Genomic DNA, 16,017 nt, shown 5'->3' with positions numbered 1-16,017 from the left:
ATGTGGCGACGGCGATGATGAAGCATGAAGCGGGCGCGGATTCGGAGTTGCGGTGGAGGGAGGAGAGAACGTATTTGAAAGCCAGGTGGTGGAGGATGTTGAATCGGGTGATGAGTTTTGTGGGGTTGTTGGTCATTGCGGCTATCGTAAGTTCTGTTCTGATGAGAGAGGGTGATGTTCATCGTGGATGTATGCTGACTTGTGATTTGACAGGTTGCGCTGGTCGTTATTACGGTTTGAAGTGCGATGCGCTAGACCGGCACTCGACATTCCCTGAGGAACGATTTACGGCTTCTGGAGATCTACACATACGACTTCACCGAACATCACCGAGGCGCCACATCGACGCATCTCACTACCGACCATATTTTCTATCACGCATACTACTGGATTCAACCGGATATCTCGATTTTGAAACACCATTTCAGCGATTGCGCGTCATCATTGATTCTTTAACGATACCCACGTCACCACATCATCGCGACATATACAAAGAAGAAGGAGAATATTAGTGTTTGAAACTTATTTTGAAGGAGGGGAAGACTACGGAAATGAAAGGGAGTGCATGCAGATGGAGAGCAACCGAAAGGCGGAAGGCGGAGATGAAAGGAAGAGAATTGGATGGAGATCATACTCGACGAAGATTATAAGAGCTACAAACATATAATGCCAAATGTCGAATGTCGAATGTCGAACGCCAACGTCTGTTTCATAAATCTCAGGGCACGAAAGGAACGTTTGTATAGCGGTATGAAAGGAGTGTAGAGGAGTTGCTATAGAGGCTGACCTTATAGAGCCTATATTTAAGCACGTCTCCTACCTTCTGTACTGCTGATTGTCCGCGACGTCGTTCCGCGCTGTCGTTTGGTCTTGAAACTTTAATAAGAGTCCTCTTCGTATGAGCCAACGACTAGGCGCTCGGATGTGTGCTTCATTATCGTGACTTGGGAGTCGATATGACGAGGTCGAAGGGGGAAACCATCCGAACGTGCACTGGTTCATCCCTACGGTTCTGATAGGTTCATCTCTCCGCCTCGCCCTCTCTTCTTCTTCCGTGGAATCGATATCGCTATAGCGCTTCGCGTCCCTTTGGACATCGCTTGGCTCGTGCTCCCATCGTGTCGACGGAAGGAACGATCGCACCTTCGAGCTGGAGAGGAAGGAGCGATTACTAAAATCTCTCTCGTGTTCTCCATGAGCTTCCGAGGCACAACGCGACGTACAACATAGCAGATCATCCTTATCTCGCCTCTTTGATGCGTGTCGTCGGCAGTTGAAGTATGGCGCAGATTTACTGCGCCACTTTGTCCCCATGACGTGTGCCGAAGAACCCTTGTATGAATGGCGCCCACGTGTGCCCCTCACTTGTAAACATACCATCACTCCGTCAGCAAGCAACCAACTTCTTTTGCGATCACACAATGTCCTCTATTCACCTGCGAAATTGAATCTTCACATCGCCACGCACGATATCGACGATTTAAGCGACTGCCAGCGAGTTCCTACAATCCCTACCAACGATGGCCGACTTCGCCCCTCCACCAGGGCCTCCACCTCCGAAGGTCCCAGAGTAAGCATCGATCTTCCTAACATCCAGCGGCAAGTCCTCAATACTGACAGATCGCAGGGGCTACAAAGCCATCTGGAACGACCAATACAAAGAATGGTTCTACGTCAACATCTACACCAAACAATCCACCTGGGAACGACCTACTGAACCCGTCTACCCACCACCCGAAGGCGCACCTCACGATGCGCCGCCAGGCTACAACAACGACACGAAACCGAATCCTCATTACGGCGACGACAAGTCCGCCATGCACAGCAACAACCCTTACAATGCGAACGCCGCCGGAGGATCAAGCAGTATATCTGAAGATGAGAGGCTGGCGCGACAACTCCAAGCGGAGGAAGACGCACGGAACGGCAATCGCGGAGCTTCGGACAACTACTACGGCGGCGGAGCTCCTCAATACGGTAATCAAGCTCCGCAATATGGCAGTAGCTCGAACCAACTCCCAGCCCGCGACCAAGGCAAGAAAGGCGGGCTGCTCGGGAAACTCAAAGGCGCGCTGTCATCTGGTGGTTCGTCTTCACGACCGATGGGCGGGGGAGGATACCCGCAACAAGGCTATGGCGGATATCCACAGCAGGGAATGATGGGAGGCGGATACGGTCACGGTCCGCAGTACGGCGGATATCCTCAACAGGGATACGGAGGGTACCCACAACAAGGAGGGATGATGGGCGGAGGTGGCATGATGGGTGGAGGAAGGAGACCGGGTGGTGGGGGAATGGGAATGATGGGTGGTGCAGCGTTGGGTGCAGGTGCGGGATTGTTGGGCGGTGCGATGTTGGCGAATTCGTTCGATGATCATGAGGATTATCAGGAGGGGTATCAGGATGGGCAGGATGATGGAGGGGATTATGGTGGAGGTGATGATGGCGGTGGTGGAGATTAGATGGGAGATATGGAAGGTGGAGATTGAGGTTTGTGTCTGCAAGGACAGAGGCAGTTTTGCGGGCGAGGCTTTGCAATGTACAGCGCAGGGAAACGAAATGTAATACCCAGACAATCGTTGTTTTGTACTACCAGCCTCCCCTTTGTTGACAACGTGAAGTGGAGTGGTAGGTGTATGATATATATGAGTGGGTCCAACCCAGCTTACACCAAAAGATCCGCGTTACGACGGCTAAAAGGCAATGCTTAAGAGCACCTCATCTGCTATCCTCGCGCTTCCGCCGCTCGAATAGGATCGAGAATGATAGTATCATGACGTTATTGGCAATGCTAGCTCAGGAACAGATATATTCCTTTGTCGACCAGTCTGAACAATGGTACGAGAACCTCCCCTAGCTTCACTTCTCGACACTACATCCAAGCCAACATGTCTCTCACAGGCGCCATCAACACGGTCAAGCAGGCCTTGTCCACAGCACCGCCCAGCGATGCCTATCTCGCATGGGACGCTCCCGGTGTGGAGGAACCTATCCCCGACGAGGAGCTCAAAGCAAAGCAAATCGGCGAGACAATGAACAAGATGCAACAGCACAACTTCGACATTCATCGTAGAGCCTTCACGGCCACCCACGTCAAGACTCAAGGCATCGTGAAGGGGAAACTCACTGTTCGCGAGGATCTTCCTGCTCATCTTCAACAAGGCCTTTTCAAGACGCCAGGCCAAACGTACGATGTCGCGGCGCGGTATTCGAATGAGCCTATTTTCTTGCAGGCGGATCAGGAGCCCGGACCGCGCGGCTTGAGTTTGCGAATCTTTGGCGTCAAAGGCGAGAGACTTGAGGGCGCTGATCAGGATGCCACGACCCAAGATTTCATGTTCAATAATGCGCCGATGATCGAGCTCACCGATATCGATACTTGTCTGGATATTATGCAGTTGCGGGAGAAGTACTTTGATAGCCCGACCAAGCTCAGCGCGGCGACGAAGTTGAGGACCGATGGCATCAAGCAGAGTGCTCCTTGTAAGTCGTCCATCTCATCAGAAGTACCCTTGCCGCGAGGAAGAGCTCATAACATGCGAACAGTCCAACTCCCGAACACCAACATGGTCAGCCACTCTTTCTACACGCAATCCGCCTTCCGCTACGGCCAGTACTACGGGCACATGGGTCTCTTCCCCGTCGTCGAGGAGATGAAGACCCGCGACAACAAGGTCACCAGCAACGATCCCCACTCCGCCCTCTCCGACTGGCTATCCAACTACTTCGCCCAAAACGGCGCGAAGTACGAGTTTCGTATCCAGCTCGGCACGGATCCCTCGCACCACCCCACAGAAGACGGATCGGTGGTCTGGGACGAGACGACGGCTCCCTACCAGACGATCGCGACGGTGGAGTTCCCGGCTCAGGAGAGCATGGGAATGGAGAGGAGGGTGTTTTGGGAGGGCAAGATGAAGTTGAGTCCGTGGGATGCGTTGGCGGAGCATCGCCCGTTGGGGAGTATCAATCGGTTGAGAAGAGTGGTCTACGATATGAGTCGGAGGAGGAGGGAGGCGATGAATGCGGTGGAGACGAAGAGAGTGCAAAGGGTTAATGAAATGCCGTAGAGAGGTGATCATGGAGGAGGTTGTAGAAGAAAGTAGGTCGAGGCCACATCAGAAGCGATGCGTTTGGCTTTACTTTCTTTCCTCTCTCAAGTAGCGAGGGACGAGTGTAGGAGAACAGAGCTGTTTGTAGTATGTCAACTGCAGCGAGAAGTCGTTGGAGGAGACTTCCAATCCTTGCTCTTTGGGAGGCATCCGGCTTTGATCAACGGCGCTGCAAGCGTCTTTGCTCCTCTTCTTTCTTGAGAGAGTATACGAAGTAGACGTGCTCGGAGCGGACACGTGAGATCACCCTTAATCTATTGAGAGAAAGCCTGTATAGATATCTCCTGAGTTATAAAGTATCTCAGTGGAACTGTGAAGAGGGCAAAACGAAGTTGAATGGACTCTAGTCTACGAATAGGGGCTTGAGACGATCGAAATTGACCTGAGAGGCTTCGCTCCCTTCATGTACCGAGAGACAGACCAATACCATACAACGAAGCAGACCTTAGAAAACGGATCTTCGTTTCCCTTCTTCCTGTGCCGAGGAAAGGTGCGGTATGTGTATCGTTGCAATCGGCCCTGAGATGTGCGAGCAGAATTCTCGAGATTTTTGGGACAACGGCAGTCCACTCTCGTTTTGGAATAGGGGTTTAAGACCGCTATGAGCGATGTCGTCAGCTCTGTTCTGTTAGTCAATTGAGGGAAGAGAGCGGACGTATCATCACGAGACGAAGTGTGCTAAGATTGACGCAGGTACGGGCCATTCAACATATAAGAAAATGTGTTTTGATTTGTCTTCTCGATTGCGTAGTATGGAAGTGAATTATCGAAAGATTCAAGACATTGCACTAAGATACTCGGCGTGACAAGTACGAATCGAGACGCATCTTACGCTGTAATCGACGCTTTGGAGAGCACTTTATCCCGTAACATAGCGCACCTCATCCCGTAACATAGCAAATCGCTCGAAATATCAAGTGAATGTCGACCTCGAGATCTGAAGCAAAAATCGCCGTCGAAAAACATGTATAAAGAAGAATCCCATCACTGGAAACGCCAGTGCTTCGTCATCGTGACCGTAGTGAAGCTCGCCGTTCCATTTCCGCGCAGAGTCATTTTCGGACGACGGGTCTGGGGGACAGTAACGTTGCCGCGGTAGCTATGCGGTGGCATGCTGTAGTGACTGGGCTTCGGGATGCCGTGGGCCTTGGTGATGGTCGCGTTACCATGAAGGCTGTGGGGCGGGACGCTGAGGACACCTGGGTAGGGCCATCCACTGGGAAGTCCTCGAGAGGTTCCTTCCGGCACTCCTTGAGGTACTCCCTGAGGAACGCCCGGAGGTGCTCCGGGCGGCAGAGACATCGTGCTCGGGACGGGACCTTGGATCTGACCTGTATATGTGTTAGTACGAAGAGCAAGAGGAAAGAACAAGGAGAGCAGTCTGCTTACCATCCGGGATCTGAGTGATCAGCCCGGCGAGAGAAGTCGAAAGCGCCGCAGCCGAGTGGCAGATGGAGGTGGAGTTGACCTTCGGAGCCACGGAATTGGTCGAGGTGGGAGGATTGACAAAGACAGTGTTGGTAACCGTCATGGTCTTGACCACCAGCGGACGTATGATCGTCGAAGAAGTGTTCAAGCTTGCTGGAACGTTGGTAGCCGAACGGACGAAAGTCTCAGGGGCGTGAATCGATGGCACCGCAATGCTCGCGTTGGCGAAAGGCGGATCATCTGGCAGGTTCGAAGGGGACCCAGCAGATGGCATACTTGCAGCCGATGGAAGAGTGGAGTCGAGAGAGGTCGAAGAGATAAAAGCTGCCGTTGGAGTGCGGCGAGTGACAAACGAGAAAAAGCCCGCGGTCGGAATGCTCGCGTTGGCAAAAGGCGGATCATCTGGTAGGTTCGAAGGGGACCCAGCAGATGGCAGACTTGCAGCAGACGAAAGGGTGAAGTCGGTAGTGGTCGAGGAGATGAAAGCCGCGGTGGGAGTGCGGCGAGTGAGGGAGGAGATAAAAGCCGCGGTCGGAGTGCGATGGATGACGGCGGTCTCAGAGGACAGAGTGGCCGATGGCACCGCAATGCTGGAGTTTGCAACAAGCGGAACGACCGGGACACGAGCAAAGAGTAGGCGCATGGGCTCGGAATCCTCTTCCTCGGAGGTCTCGGCTTCAGTATCTTCCTCCTCCGTATCTTCGGTCGGGTCTTCATCGCCCTCGGTATCCGTGTCGTCCGATGCTTCGGTGCCCGTCTCTTCCGGCTCCTCCTCCCAGTCGGAAAACGTCTCCGAGGGCGTGGTCTCAATCGAGGTCGGACTTGGAGCATCCACGATCTGAGTGGACGTCAAGACCTTCATGCTCGGTTCGATGATGTTTCCAGAAGGATCTGCGGTCAGGAGCTTCACGCTCGTGACGGTCAAGCGAGTTGGTGTAATGGTGACCAACGCGATTGGAGAGGAAGTGCTGGAGACAGTTGTGGACGCCTCGGTCGGCATGCTGCTGATCGGGGCCGAGAGGGCCACTGATGGCATGGCACCAGAGGCCGTAGAGTATGAAGCGAGCGCGGAGTTCAGCACATCGCAAGCAGCGCACTCGACTGAGGTTGAGGAGATGAATGCAGCCATCGGAATAAGATGGGTGGCCGCGTCGGAAGTCGAAGAGATGAACGCCGCGGTGGGAGTGCGGTGGGAGGTGGCCTCTTCGGATGGCAGTGGGGCGGAGATTGGAGGAACCACGGCTGCGGTGCTGCCGGAAGAAAGAGCTTGGCTGCTGACAACACCCAGAGACGATGGACCAGGAGCAATGGAGGTCACCGTGACGGCCACCGTGATAACCTCGGTGAGGCAGTTCTCAATGATATTCCCTCCGACGGTGACGAACTGCGTGCAAGCAGCGGCCCCTGCAGCAGGAGAGAGGACAGCCAAAGAAACTTCCTGGGCGGTGACCATGAGGACGGCCATGCTGCTGACGAGCAACAGGAAGAGGAAGTTGGTGAAGAACATTTCGCCTGGGATGACTGAGTTCTAAAGGGGTGTTGGAGAGGTTGTATGAGGATGGTACTGAAGTAGAGTGATGGAAGGTTGGCCAAGTGGTAGTTGTTGTAAGTGGATGTCGAGCGGTTGGTGGAATTGGAAAGGTTGATGGATGTGGTTGGTGGATGTAGAAGAGAGGAAGGAAACAAGAAGGTGGATGGGTATAAGTGATCGTGCGAGGCGGCATGGCGGTACCGTCCGTCGGTCAGGGCTTTCAGCCGTGAATGTCTTCTGCTCGTGAGAGGCTCAGTAGACACGTGAGGAAGGTTGGACTATGGTTGATCAGAAGCGGCATTGGCCTGTGAGACTGAAGTCGAATCTCAGTTGAGGAATCTGCTCCTTCCTAATCCGGTAATTTCTCGATCATGAGAGGCAGGATCATGCACATGGACCAAGGCCCATGAGCACAGTATGGCGATGTGTATCGTTGTATTGTGACCATGAGATTGATCTTATGGTAAATTCGATCGTCCGATCCGCAGACATTGGATCCCACCTGCAGGCATTAGCGGGTCCCATTGTGATGAGACTTCAATGACTGAACGCGAGAATGCATAAGACTCTTTACGCAGGAGGATCTCGGTTGATACAAGGTTATGGTCGTCACTCCCGGTCTCATTTGCTAGATGATCAGTTGTGTTTGCAGAAGCAAGCATTGTTCGAAGTTTGCCTCGTGCTCTGGTCCAAACCTTGAAAGTGGTGCAGTCCACTACATGGCTGCTGCAATGAATCCTGACGAGAATGATTCCCCAGCACTTTAAATATCTTTGATCTGTTTGATGTACAGCAGGGCTGTGATCAGTACTATTGGCCTAACCACTCCATCGAAGTACCCGCATGCAAGCCACCAGTGATCGGCAGATCAGCTCCCGTCGTGAATGAAGCAGCGTCGCTGAGCAGGTAAATAACCGCAGGGGTCAGATCCGCCGGCATTCCAATCCGTCTCGCGGGGGCGGCATTCTCGAACATCTTCAGCAGCTCCGGATACATGGTTTTCAGCCCTTCCGTCATTGGCGACATAATGACTCCTGGGCTGATCGAGTTCACACGAATGTTGTTGACAGCCATTTCCACCGAGAGTGGACCAACGAGGCCTTTGACTCCAGCCTTCGACATGTTGTACAAAGAGATCTGTTGCTGTGGAATCTTGATGCCTTGCGCCGCGACACTGGCGATCATGACCAGACTTCCACCTTTGCCGTGGTTTGCCATGTGCTGCGAGACCAGCTTCGCAGTCCAGAACGTGCCCATCACATTGATAGCGAGAACTCGCATGCATTCCTCCCAGCCATGATCGAAGAATGGCTTGTCGATGACGATTCCTGCTGCCGTGACGCAGCCGTTGATCTCTCCCGCCGATTGCACGGTGCCTTCGAATGCTTGCTCTAGGGAGTCTTGCTTGGTGACATCTCCACGGAAGTAAAAAGCTTCGACGCCGAATCGTTCCTTCAATGTGTGGAACTCGTTCGCGGGCTTTTCGAGAGTATCAATCACAGCGACATTGCCTCCCATCTGTGCGATCGCCTTGCATATCGCAAAGCCGATCCCGCGGCCGCCACCAGTGACCAAGATGGTCCGGTTCTGGAGACTCATTCGATCACTAATCTTGAGCTCCTGTTGTTCCGATCGGAAGACTGCACTGTTGCTGAAACATCGTGCTGCGATACCAGTGCTCCTGATTGTTGTCCTCCGCCGGTGGATGGGCTTGAGTGCCCGTGCACTATACTTTGTAGTGAACATGATGTTTGCCGCCCGATGTGGGATGTATCTTTGAAGACGAGCCAGTGGCAAAGCATTTCATGCCACTGGCTGTTCTCGGGATAATCCTTCAAGCTGAACCATCCGAGGGAGATGTTGCAGCAAAGTGGGGAAGAATGAGGAGTCAGCGGAGCCAAGTCCGGCATGGGGCCCCCTGCCAAAAGAGTCTTCGTTCTCTTCTCTTGCGTGGTCTTTCAAGTCACGCATCCCACTCAGATCGAGAGGGCCGCCAGACTTGACGGTGCTCGGACTGTGGTACCGCTTGCGCTCCGCCAGTCTCACATCAACCTCGTCACGAGCCCCTGAAGGTCACCGTTGAGGCCACTGGCGATCCAAGCCAACACGCTCCGAGCATGGCCTTTTGCGAACCACGTAGTGGCTTCAATGCCCCGTGTCAACCACCACCAGTGCGCAAAAATCACTAGCGCAGCGGGTCTACCTTTGCGAAGGAGGCTGACGAAATTCTCCGGCACGAACCTGGCCCAGAAAGCGAGTCCGGGCGAGTCCGAGGGCATTATCTCGAGCTTGGCATCCCAATGACCAGACGAGATCAATTCTGAGGCTACGGCGAAGGCGTGCTCGTATGCTGGAAGAAGTAGCTTGATAGCGTACGAATATATCTGCGGGTCCCAGTCATCCTTCGTTGGCTTTCCGCGGGAAGTAGCCAGTGCATGGTACAGATCGTCTGAAAGGTTTTCGAGCCACGCGCGCATCTTGGGAGACATGGTTGGCATGGGTCGGCGAAGTGAATATTCCGGGTCAGTCAAAAATTGCACGTCGTCCCGTGAAAGGCGAAAGTCACTGTCGGGTGGGAGAAAGTTTTGCACAGAAAGTTGCGTCTCGTATTGGCCACGGACGAGATGGACCAATTCCGCGGCTTGACTGAAAGACGCAAAACCATCATCGCAGTTCGGCAGACTGCAGAAGTGCTGGCCGTTGATCAGCGTTGCGTAGGCGATCAAAGCGACTGCATTGCTAGGGCCTGGACGCTGTGAGTGGGCCAGAAAGTCTCCAAGGCCGGCCGTCTGGTACCGGAAGCACGATTCTCGATGCTTTCGAGCTTCCTTTGTGTCGGTGGAAGTATATGAAGCTTCAAGAGCAGCGTATGCTAGTATGGCATACATGAGAAATTGATGACAATGGGCCTCGTGGGAAATTTTCGTCCGCCAGCGCGCAGACGGTCCATCACGTCCGTGTGAATGTACGTATGCTGGGACAACAGTATCACTGGTAAGATAGTGGTGATAGTAGCGCATGGCTTCCAGGTCCAGGGCCGAAACGTCGCCTGCTGATCGACTGACATTGCCGCAAAGCTGTTCGTATTGAGACTTTGGCAGTTTTGTGTCTTGGGGGTCTTGTGATGTTGTCTCAGGTGGAGACGTTTCTGACGGCGCTGCAACGGATGGCGGCCTCGGTGGAGGAGCGACTTCAAAGTACCGGACCTTGTTGCCACGGAAGAAGGTTTGTAACCAAGCCTCGCGAGCTTGCACCTTGCGGCTCTCTCGCTCGCCGTGGACGTCACTCCAGTGCTGCGACATGCGTTTATGGCTGGCGCACACATGATCGCATTCCTCCGCTTCACACCGATATCCACGGTAGACGGGCAATTCCGCGATCGGTGGCGAGCCCCGAGGTGGATCGCGTACACGGCATGGCGACTCCAGACGAAGTTTGTAAAGAGATGCCAACAGCTGGCGCCGCTCATTGCGATAAATTTGATGTTTCAACAGGTGACTCGTCAACGCGGTCGGCTGTACTGCGAATTGGCACTGGACGCAGATGACGACGCCATATTCTTCGTAGTATTTGAGAAGATCGTAAACAATGTCCATGGTGATGGAGGTCGATGGGAATGCTGTCCCTCGCCTTGGTGCGGGAGTTGTGCCTCGAAGGTAGTCAAGGACACCGGCACCATCGACACCAGATTCCCGTGGCGATGGCGGATGGGCCTGTCGCGTCCTGTTGCCCGGTGGGCGGTCTGAACTGCGGGCACAGAGAGGCCACTGCTGAGCCTGGTCAACATCATTTCCAAGGCTTCTCCACACTCCTGTCAGGCTGTCAAACCGTTCGCCCGCAGATTGTCCGAAGGTCTCAGCTATTATCTGACCCTAGCTCGAACTTTGAATGCACATCAATACATGGACTCGCAGCCCGCCCCAGCGAATCGACTTCCGCAGCCCTGTCTAGATTCAGCTGTCATGGTTGGCGACGTGCGCCGCCGCCGTCGAGTGTGGCTCATGCTTTCCAGGTAGTCGCAGAGAAACCGAACGGATCACAGCCACGTGTACCGCCCCGGCGAAGCCACGGTATCGTGTTCAGAGAGATCTAGCTCATATCGCTTGACAGCACGGCACGTCGGGCAGAAACTCTGTCCCGACGACACACCACCGTGGGTACCTCATTGGCCGGCCAGTGCTGCGAAGGGGAACCCAGAGCAACCGCCGAGACGCCGACAAACGCCGTGGAAATGAGCTGTGCCGTGCTGGGAAGGTGCAGGGGAGTGACCCATGGATGACCACGGCGATCGGAACGTGAGCCGCGGCTGCGACCAGGTTCGTATCCTGCTGAGTCCATTATCCTTGTTATATGACTCAGTCTAGCGCAAGCACGAGCGATAACATCTACCTTCTCTTGTGCTCTTCTGTTGCCGAAATATGCCACTTGCAAGGCGGTATGGCTGTCCAAGTATGCGACATTTCTAGTATGTCCAAATATTGATCTGCAGTCCGTGCCAAGTAATGCTCCTTTCAATGGCAACCACATCGCTAATACGCAGGCAAGGAAGATCAAATGTCCGCACATTCTCGTCTCTGGGGTGACATCGTATCTCAAGACAGATCATCAGTCTTTGCCAGCCTGCGCGTGCGCAGCTGCCACAGCCGCCCTCTGCGCCGCCTGACTAATCGTATGATTGATCTCTAGCTTCGGCTGACTAGAATCACGTCCTCCATCGACGCGTCGCAGGAAGTCGCGCACGCGGCCAACGTCCTGCTTTCCGAGACTGCCTTGCTCACTCTCCACTGCTGCCACCAGTGCTGGTAGGCTCTGTTCAACGTCGCGCTCCGGCACGCCAGTGCACATGGAGACGACCTTGCGGTACATGGCTTGGACCTCTGTCGATCGTGAGCGGAGTTGTGCGGCTTGGTGTTCGAGTTGGGCGTTGCTCTTTGCGAAGGCGTTGATTCGGGCTTGCAGAGATCTTGAGGGCGGGACTTGGGTCGTCAGGAAATGACGCTGCTCCGGATCGGGTCGTCCGTCTTCAGTCTCAGCGGAGAGGACGTTCTGTGCACCTTCGCTAAGCCAGCCTGGAACGACATCTCTCTTGACTTGCGAGGGTGACCTGTTCCCATTTCGGCGGTTTGTCGTGCGCTTCGCGGTAGCCTTCTTCTTCTCGATCTCTCTCCGTAAATTAGCGATCTTGACCTGGCGTTCCTCGCGAAGCCGCACGCGCTCCTTCCGCTCATGTAGCTGCTCGACTTCTTCCCGTTGTATTGCGCTCAGCTCACGGATCTGCTCGTTGAATTGGTCAATTTGCTCAGCACGGTTTCGCAAAAGCTCTTTGTGAGAGGCAAGATTTTGCGTAAACATGGATGTCATAGCTGCGATTGTTGTCAGTAGGAGCCTGTGTCATTCAGTGGAGAGGAGAAATACACACAAGAAACGAAGTCCTGGCCCAAATCCTCGGCTTGACTCAGCTTGTTTGTCGTGTCGCCATCCGCTGCAGCAGGATCCGATGATACTTGACTCGGATGCATGTTCGATGCGTCCATGTCTTGTTGGCTCGCAAGCCCACCGTTCGGGTACGGCTGCTCTCCTGGTTCGACACCCACACCAAAGTCTTTCGCGCAAACTCCCTTGTTATTGGGCAGACTTGGATCGGCATGAATTTCAAGCAATTGTTGAATGATGCTTCGGTTCCCGATCCTTGCGACAAGATTGAGCGCGGTATTGCCGGCTTTGTCTCTGGCGTTGACAATGTGCGACAGGAACCGAACGAGGCTGACAGGCCCTCTCGCCTCTTGGCTCGAACTCTCTTGCGACGCCTCTTGGGCAGCGTTGAGAGCTGTCGATTGAGTGCCTATTCTGACCAGGAACTCCAAGAGTGCTTCGAGGTAGTACTTACTACAAGGCTGGCGTCCCTTGATGCCAGAGGACACCGCGATGTGATGCAGAATGGTACGGCCTTGCACATCCCGAACCTCAATAAGTGGGCCGAGGAGTTCCAGGACTTCCGGAAAGCAAGAGTGCTCCCAGCAATTGCTCACGAGGACCGCGCTTATCAATGGCGACTGTCCTGCGGCATTGCCACGCCAGATGCTGGCACCCTTCTGTATCAGTAATCTCAGCAGAGGCACTTTGGCTAAGGTGGCAGCCCAGTGTAAGGCGTTGTTCGCGGAAGCGTCCAGGGGCATGTTGAAGTCTTCATTCGTCAGCTGCTGAAGAGCAGGATGCGAAGCGTAGTCAGTGCGCCCCTGCTCGGCGAAAAGGTCCAAGATCAAGTTCATCTTTTCCTGTTGCTCTTCAGTGGTCGGATTCGGTAGTGGTGGAAGAGCTATGGGCTCGCCTGCGCTGTTGACTGAGTCCTGCATTAGTGCGTGCTCGTACAGGAAACTCTCATTTGGCTCGGTCGGAGTCATGGATCTCATCGAGGCGTCCAGGGGAAGCTCGGGTGGGCCCATGTCTTGATCGTCGTGTCGCATGCGCTTCCGTGGCGGTTCTCCATTCGGTTGGGTGTTGTATCCGGATTCTAGTCTATCAACGTCGCTGTATTGACTTCCAGCAGGATCCTGTTGCGAAGAGGGCCGCCGCGTAGTAGAAGGCCTCGGTCTGGGCGAGTTGAGTCGGGCTGCTTTGTTCATCGCGGCGAGCGCGACAGAGGTCGTCGGTGATATATTGGAGAAAAATGTGCCATTGGATTGCGGCTGTCCGTTCGGTCGAGGGTCCTGGCCAGCACTGGAATTGTAGAATTTCTTCCGCTGGGCGGCCATGGCTTGCTCCTTTGTGGGCGTCTCTTGTGCTCCTGGTCCACTGGTACCATCTGCGCTGACGTCGTAATCGAGCAATGGCCGCAAGAGATCCTCGACGCCATATTGTCGGCAGAACTCCCGGCCTCGCTGATAGCTGATCCAGGTACCTTGGTATTTGCCGTAGCCTCCTTGTACCTTTTCATGCTCGCCCGGTAGAATCTCCTTCTCAAGTACTTTCGTCCGCTTTCCCTTGTCGACACCGGCGACCTTGAGGATCTGCGTAGCATTGAGCCAACCGTCGCTGCGCCGACGCATCACGGCAACATTGTGGACCTCTAGCTCGTACACGGACACGCCCGAGTATACTGCCTGCGAATAGGTTAGCGAAGCTCAGTCCCTTCTGGACAATACCGCGCACTGTGTATATTTGAGGCTCGGGCGCATATCCTCCTCTCATCTGCTTCATATTCTGATCGCCAAAACTCCTTGAAAAGCCGGGATTTGACACAGGGCCGTTCGGAAAACTCTGAGCATAGTTTGGTGCCGGCTGAGAGGCAGGATGTTGACCAGCATCGAACGAGACGCTGTAACCGTGATTCGGGTAGGACGAGTGGGCGGCGGGTTGCGAGGATGTCTGGTATTGCGGCGACTGCTGTGCCATATGCTGATAGGATTGTTGCGGGGTCGGTGGCATCGTTGCGGTCGTCAATGGCGTTTATGCGACCACGCAAGGGCGTGAGGGACGGGGGTCGGAGTAGTGTATTCGAACGGCACGCATGGGCATGTGGAGGGCAACCTATCGCAATGGGGACGATTGGGGTTGACGCGTAGAAGTCACGTCTTTCGGAGAGTGAGCAAAGCGCGAGGCGCGACGCCATGCCAAGACCGCGGACCGACATTCCACCGAGCAGGAGCTTCGAGTTAGCTCATGAGGCGTACGGTCTTTTTGATACGATCAACATTTGGACCACGGGAGGAAGAGCGCGATGAAGTGAATCTGGACAAGCATGGAGTGCGATGAAGTGTTGTTTGTTGCTGGCAAGATCGAGGACGGTGATCACATCAGCTAGAAGGAGCCGAAGCATTGCAACGCGACATCTTTACAAAGAGCATGATGGAGATGCGGAAGGAAGATTGCCATTCGACGGTACGAAGGATGGAGGCAAACGCCGTTCGAGGCAGTCGGAATCAGACTTGGTTGTTCAAGCTCGCCATACATTGAGGGCCATTCTACGCGAGTGCTCGTATCTACCAGATCCAAGTTCTCGGACCTACTTGGCTCAGCATGCTCTGGCACGCTTTCGGGTGTATCGGTTGCGGTCAGACGTGGACCACGAAAAGCCCGGGACACAATGTCGTCTGCAAATGCAGCACCAGCAGGCTCGCAAGGCTCTGAATCAGCTCCGAAGAGCAAACGATGGCGAGCTCGGACCATTGTACAAGACATTGGCTTTGACGTACGGCCGAGTCGGTAAACGGAGACACGAGTTGATGCAGCCCTTACTCCCAGCCGAGGGTCAAAGAGCAGAGTCGATCGAAGAAGGAAGCGGAGAGGGAGACAGCAGACCAGCTGCACAGAAGGGCACAGAGCCGGAGCAGCCGCCAATAGGCAGGAAACGAAATACGAAGCCTGTGCCTGAGCTTACGCCTCAACTCCGCGCGCTCCTATCATCACAACTCAGTGCTTCCCCGCCAGCAATCTCCCGATCTGAGCTACATCAGACGCGTACTCTCAAGCCACAGATTCCGGAGCTCAACTCGTGGATGAGACCGATGCCAAAGGTCCGTGTCGCGAATATGACCCGGCGTTGGTATGCCGAAGTCCTGGATCGTGTGCTTCCACCACTGCCCTTGCGAGAGTGGAATATGCTACGAGATCTTGCCATTGGGGGGCAGACGCCGAACGTCTCCCCACCACGTCGTAGAGCTGCAGGTGCACAGCGCCAACTCCGTGAGCGTAGGATTTCCAAGTCCTTGGAGGATCTTGTCCTCTTCAACAAGATCACGTGTCCGCCGGCTGCCGACAGAGATGTGCATGCGATCACACCTCGCTTCATGCAGCGCATGTACGCCAAGTTGTTCTCTGAGTGCTCACTCATGGAGTGGCATGATGGTCAGTGGAAAGTTACATGGGGTCATAATGCTATGGTCCCCGGACATGGACGATTGTAAATTGTCAGACACCGAGTGCGTTCCGAGCTTTGCACGAAATCGATGT

General features: G+C 54.4%; 5 protein-coding genes across 5 annotated transcripts; 2 read left to right on the top strand and 3 right to left on the bottom strand.

Moving 5' to 3' along the window:
• Positions 1-1,392: 1,392 nt before the first annotated feature.
• MYCGRDRAFT_101410 (uncharacterized protein) lies at positions 1,393-2,462 on the top strand (the record flags this gene model as incomplete). The annotated part of the gene is made up of 2 exons (XM_003849098.1): positions 1,393-1,570; positions 1,628-2,462. 2 exons carry the CDS (start codon positions 1,521-1,523, stop codon positions 2,460-2,462), a joined length of 885 nt encoding a protein of 294 aa, XP_003849146.1.
• A 426-nt stretch (positions 2,463-2,888) lies between these two features.
• MYCGRDRAFT_76259 (uncharacterized protein) lies at positions 2,889-4,067 on the top strand (the record flags this gene model as incomplete). The annotated part of the gene is made up of 2 exons (XM_003849099.1): positions 2,889-3,483; positions 3,547-4,067. 2 exons carry the CDS (start codon positions 2,889-2,891, stop codon positions 4,065-4,067), a joined length of 1,116 nt encoding a protein of 371 aa, XP_003849147.1.
• Positions 4,068-5,093: 1,026 nt separating this feature from the next.
• MYCGRDRAFT_96190 (uncharacterized protein) lies at positions 5,094-5,640 on the bottom strand (the record flags this gene model as incomplete). Its single annotated transcript, XM_003848803.1, has 2 exons — positions 5,094-5,440; positions 5,499-5,640. The coding sequence occupies 2 exons, from the start codon at positions 5,638-5,640 to the stop codon at positions 5,094-5,096; spliced, it is 489 nt and encodes a 162-aa protein (XP_003848851.1).
• A 2,238-nt stretch (positions 5,641-7,878) lies between these two features.
• Positions 7,879-8,667, bottom strand: MYCGRDRAFT_48449 (uncharacterized protein; the record flags this gene model as incomplete). Its single annotated transcript, XM_003848802.1, has 1 exon — positions 7,879-8,667. The coding sequence occupies one exon, from the start codon at positions 8,665-8,667 to the stop codon at positions 7,879-7,881; it is 789 nt and encodes a 262-aa protein (XP_003848850.1).
• Positions 8,668-11,673: 3,006 nt separating this feature from the next.
• MgSwi6 (transcription factor) lies at positions 11,674-14,168 on the bottom strand (the record flags this gene model as incomplete). The annotated part of the gene is made up of 3 exons (XM_003848801.1): positions 11,674-12,431; positions 12,488-12,604; positions 12,659-14,168. Coding segments are annotated over 3 exons (2,385 nt in total), but the record flags the coding sequence as incomplete, so codon positions are not given.
• Between the last annotated feature and the right edge of the window lie 1,849 nt (positions 14,169-16,017).

The sequence above is a fragment of the Zymoseptoria tritici genome, chromosome 10, assembly GCF_000219625.1.
Source record: "Zymoseptoria tritici IPO323 chromosome 10, whole genome shotgun sequence".
NCBI lineage: Eukaryota > Fungi > Ascomycota > Dothideomycetes > Mycosphaerellales > Mycosphaerellaceae > Zymoseptoria > Zymoseptoria tritici.
The sequence above is the reverse complement of the archived record's forward strand: the minus strand, read 5'-3'. Positions and strand labels throughout refer to the sequence as shown.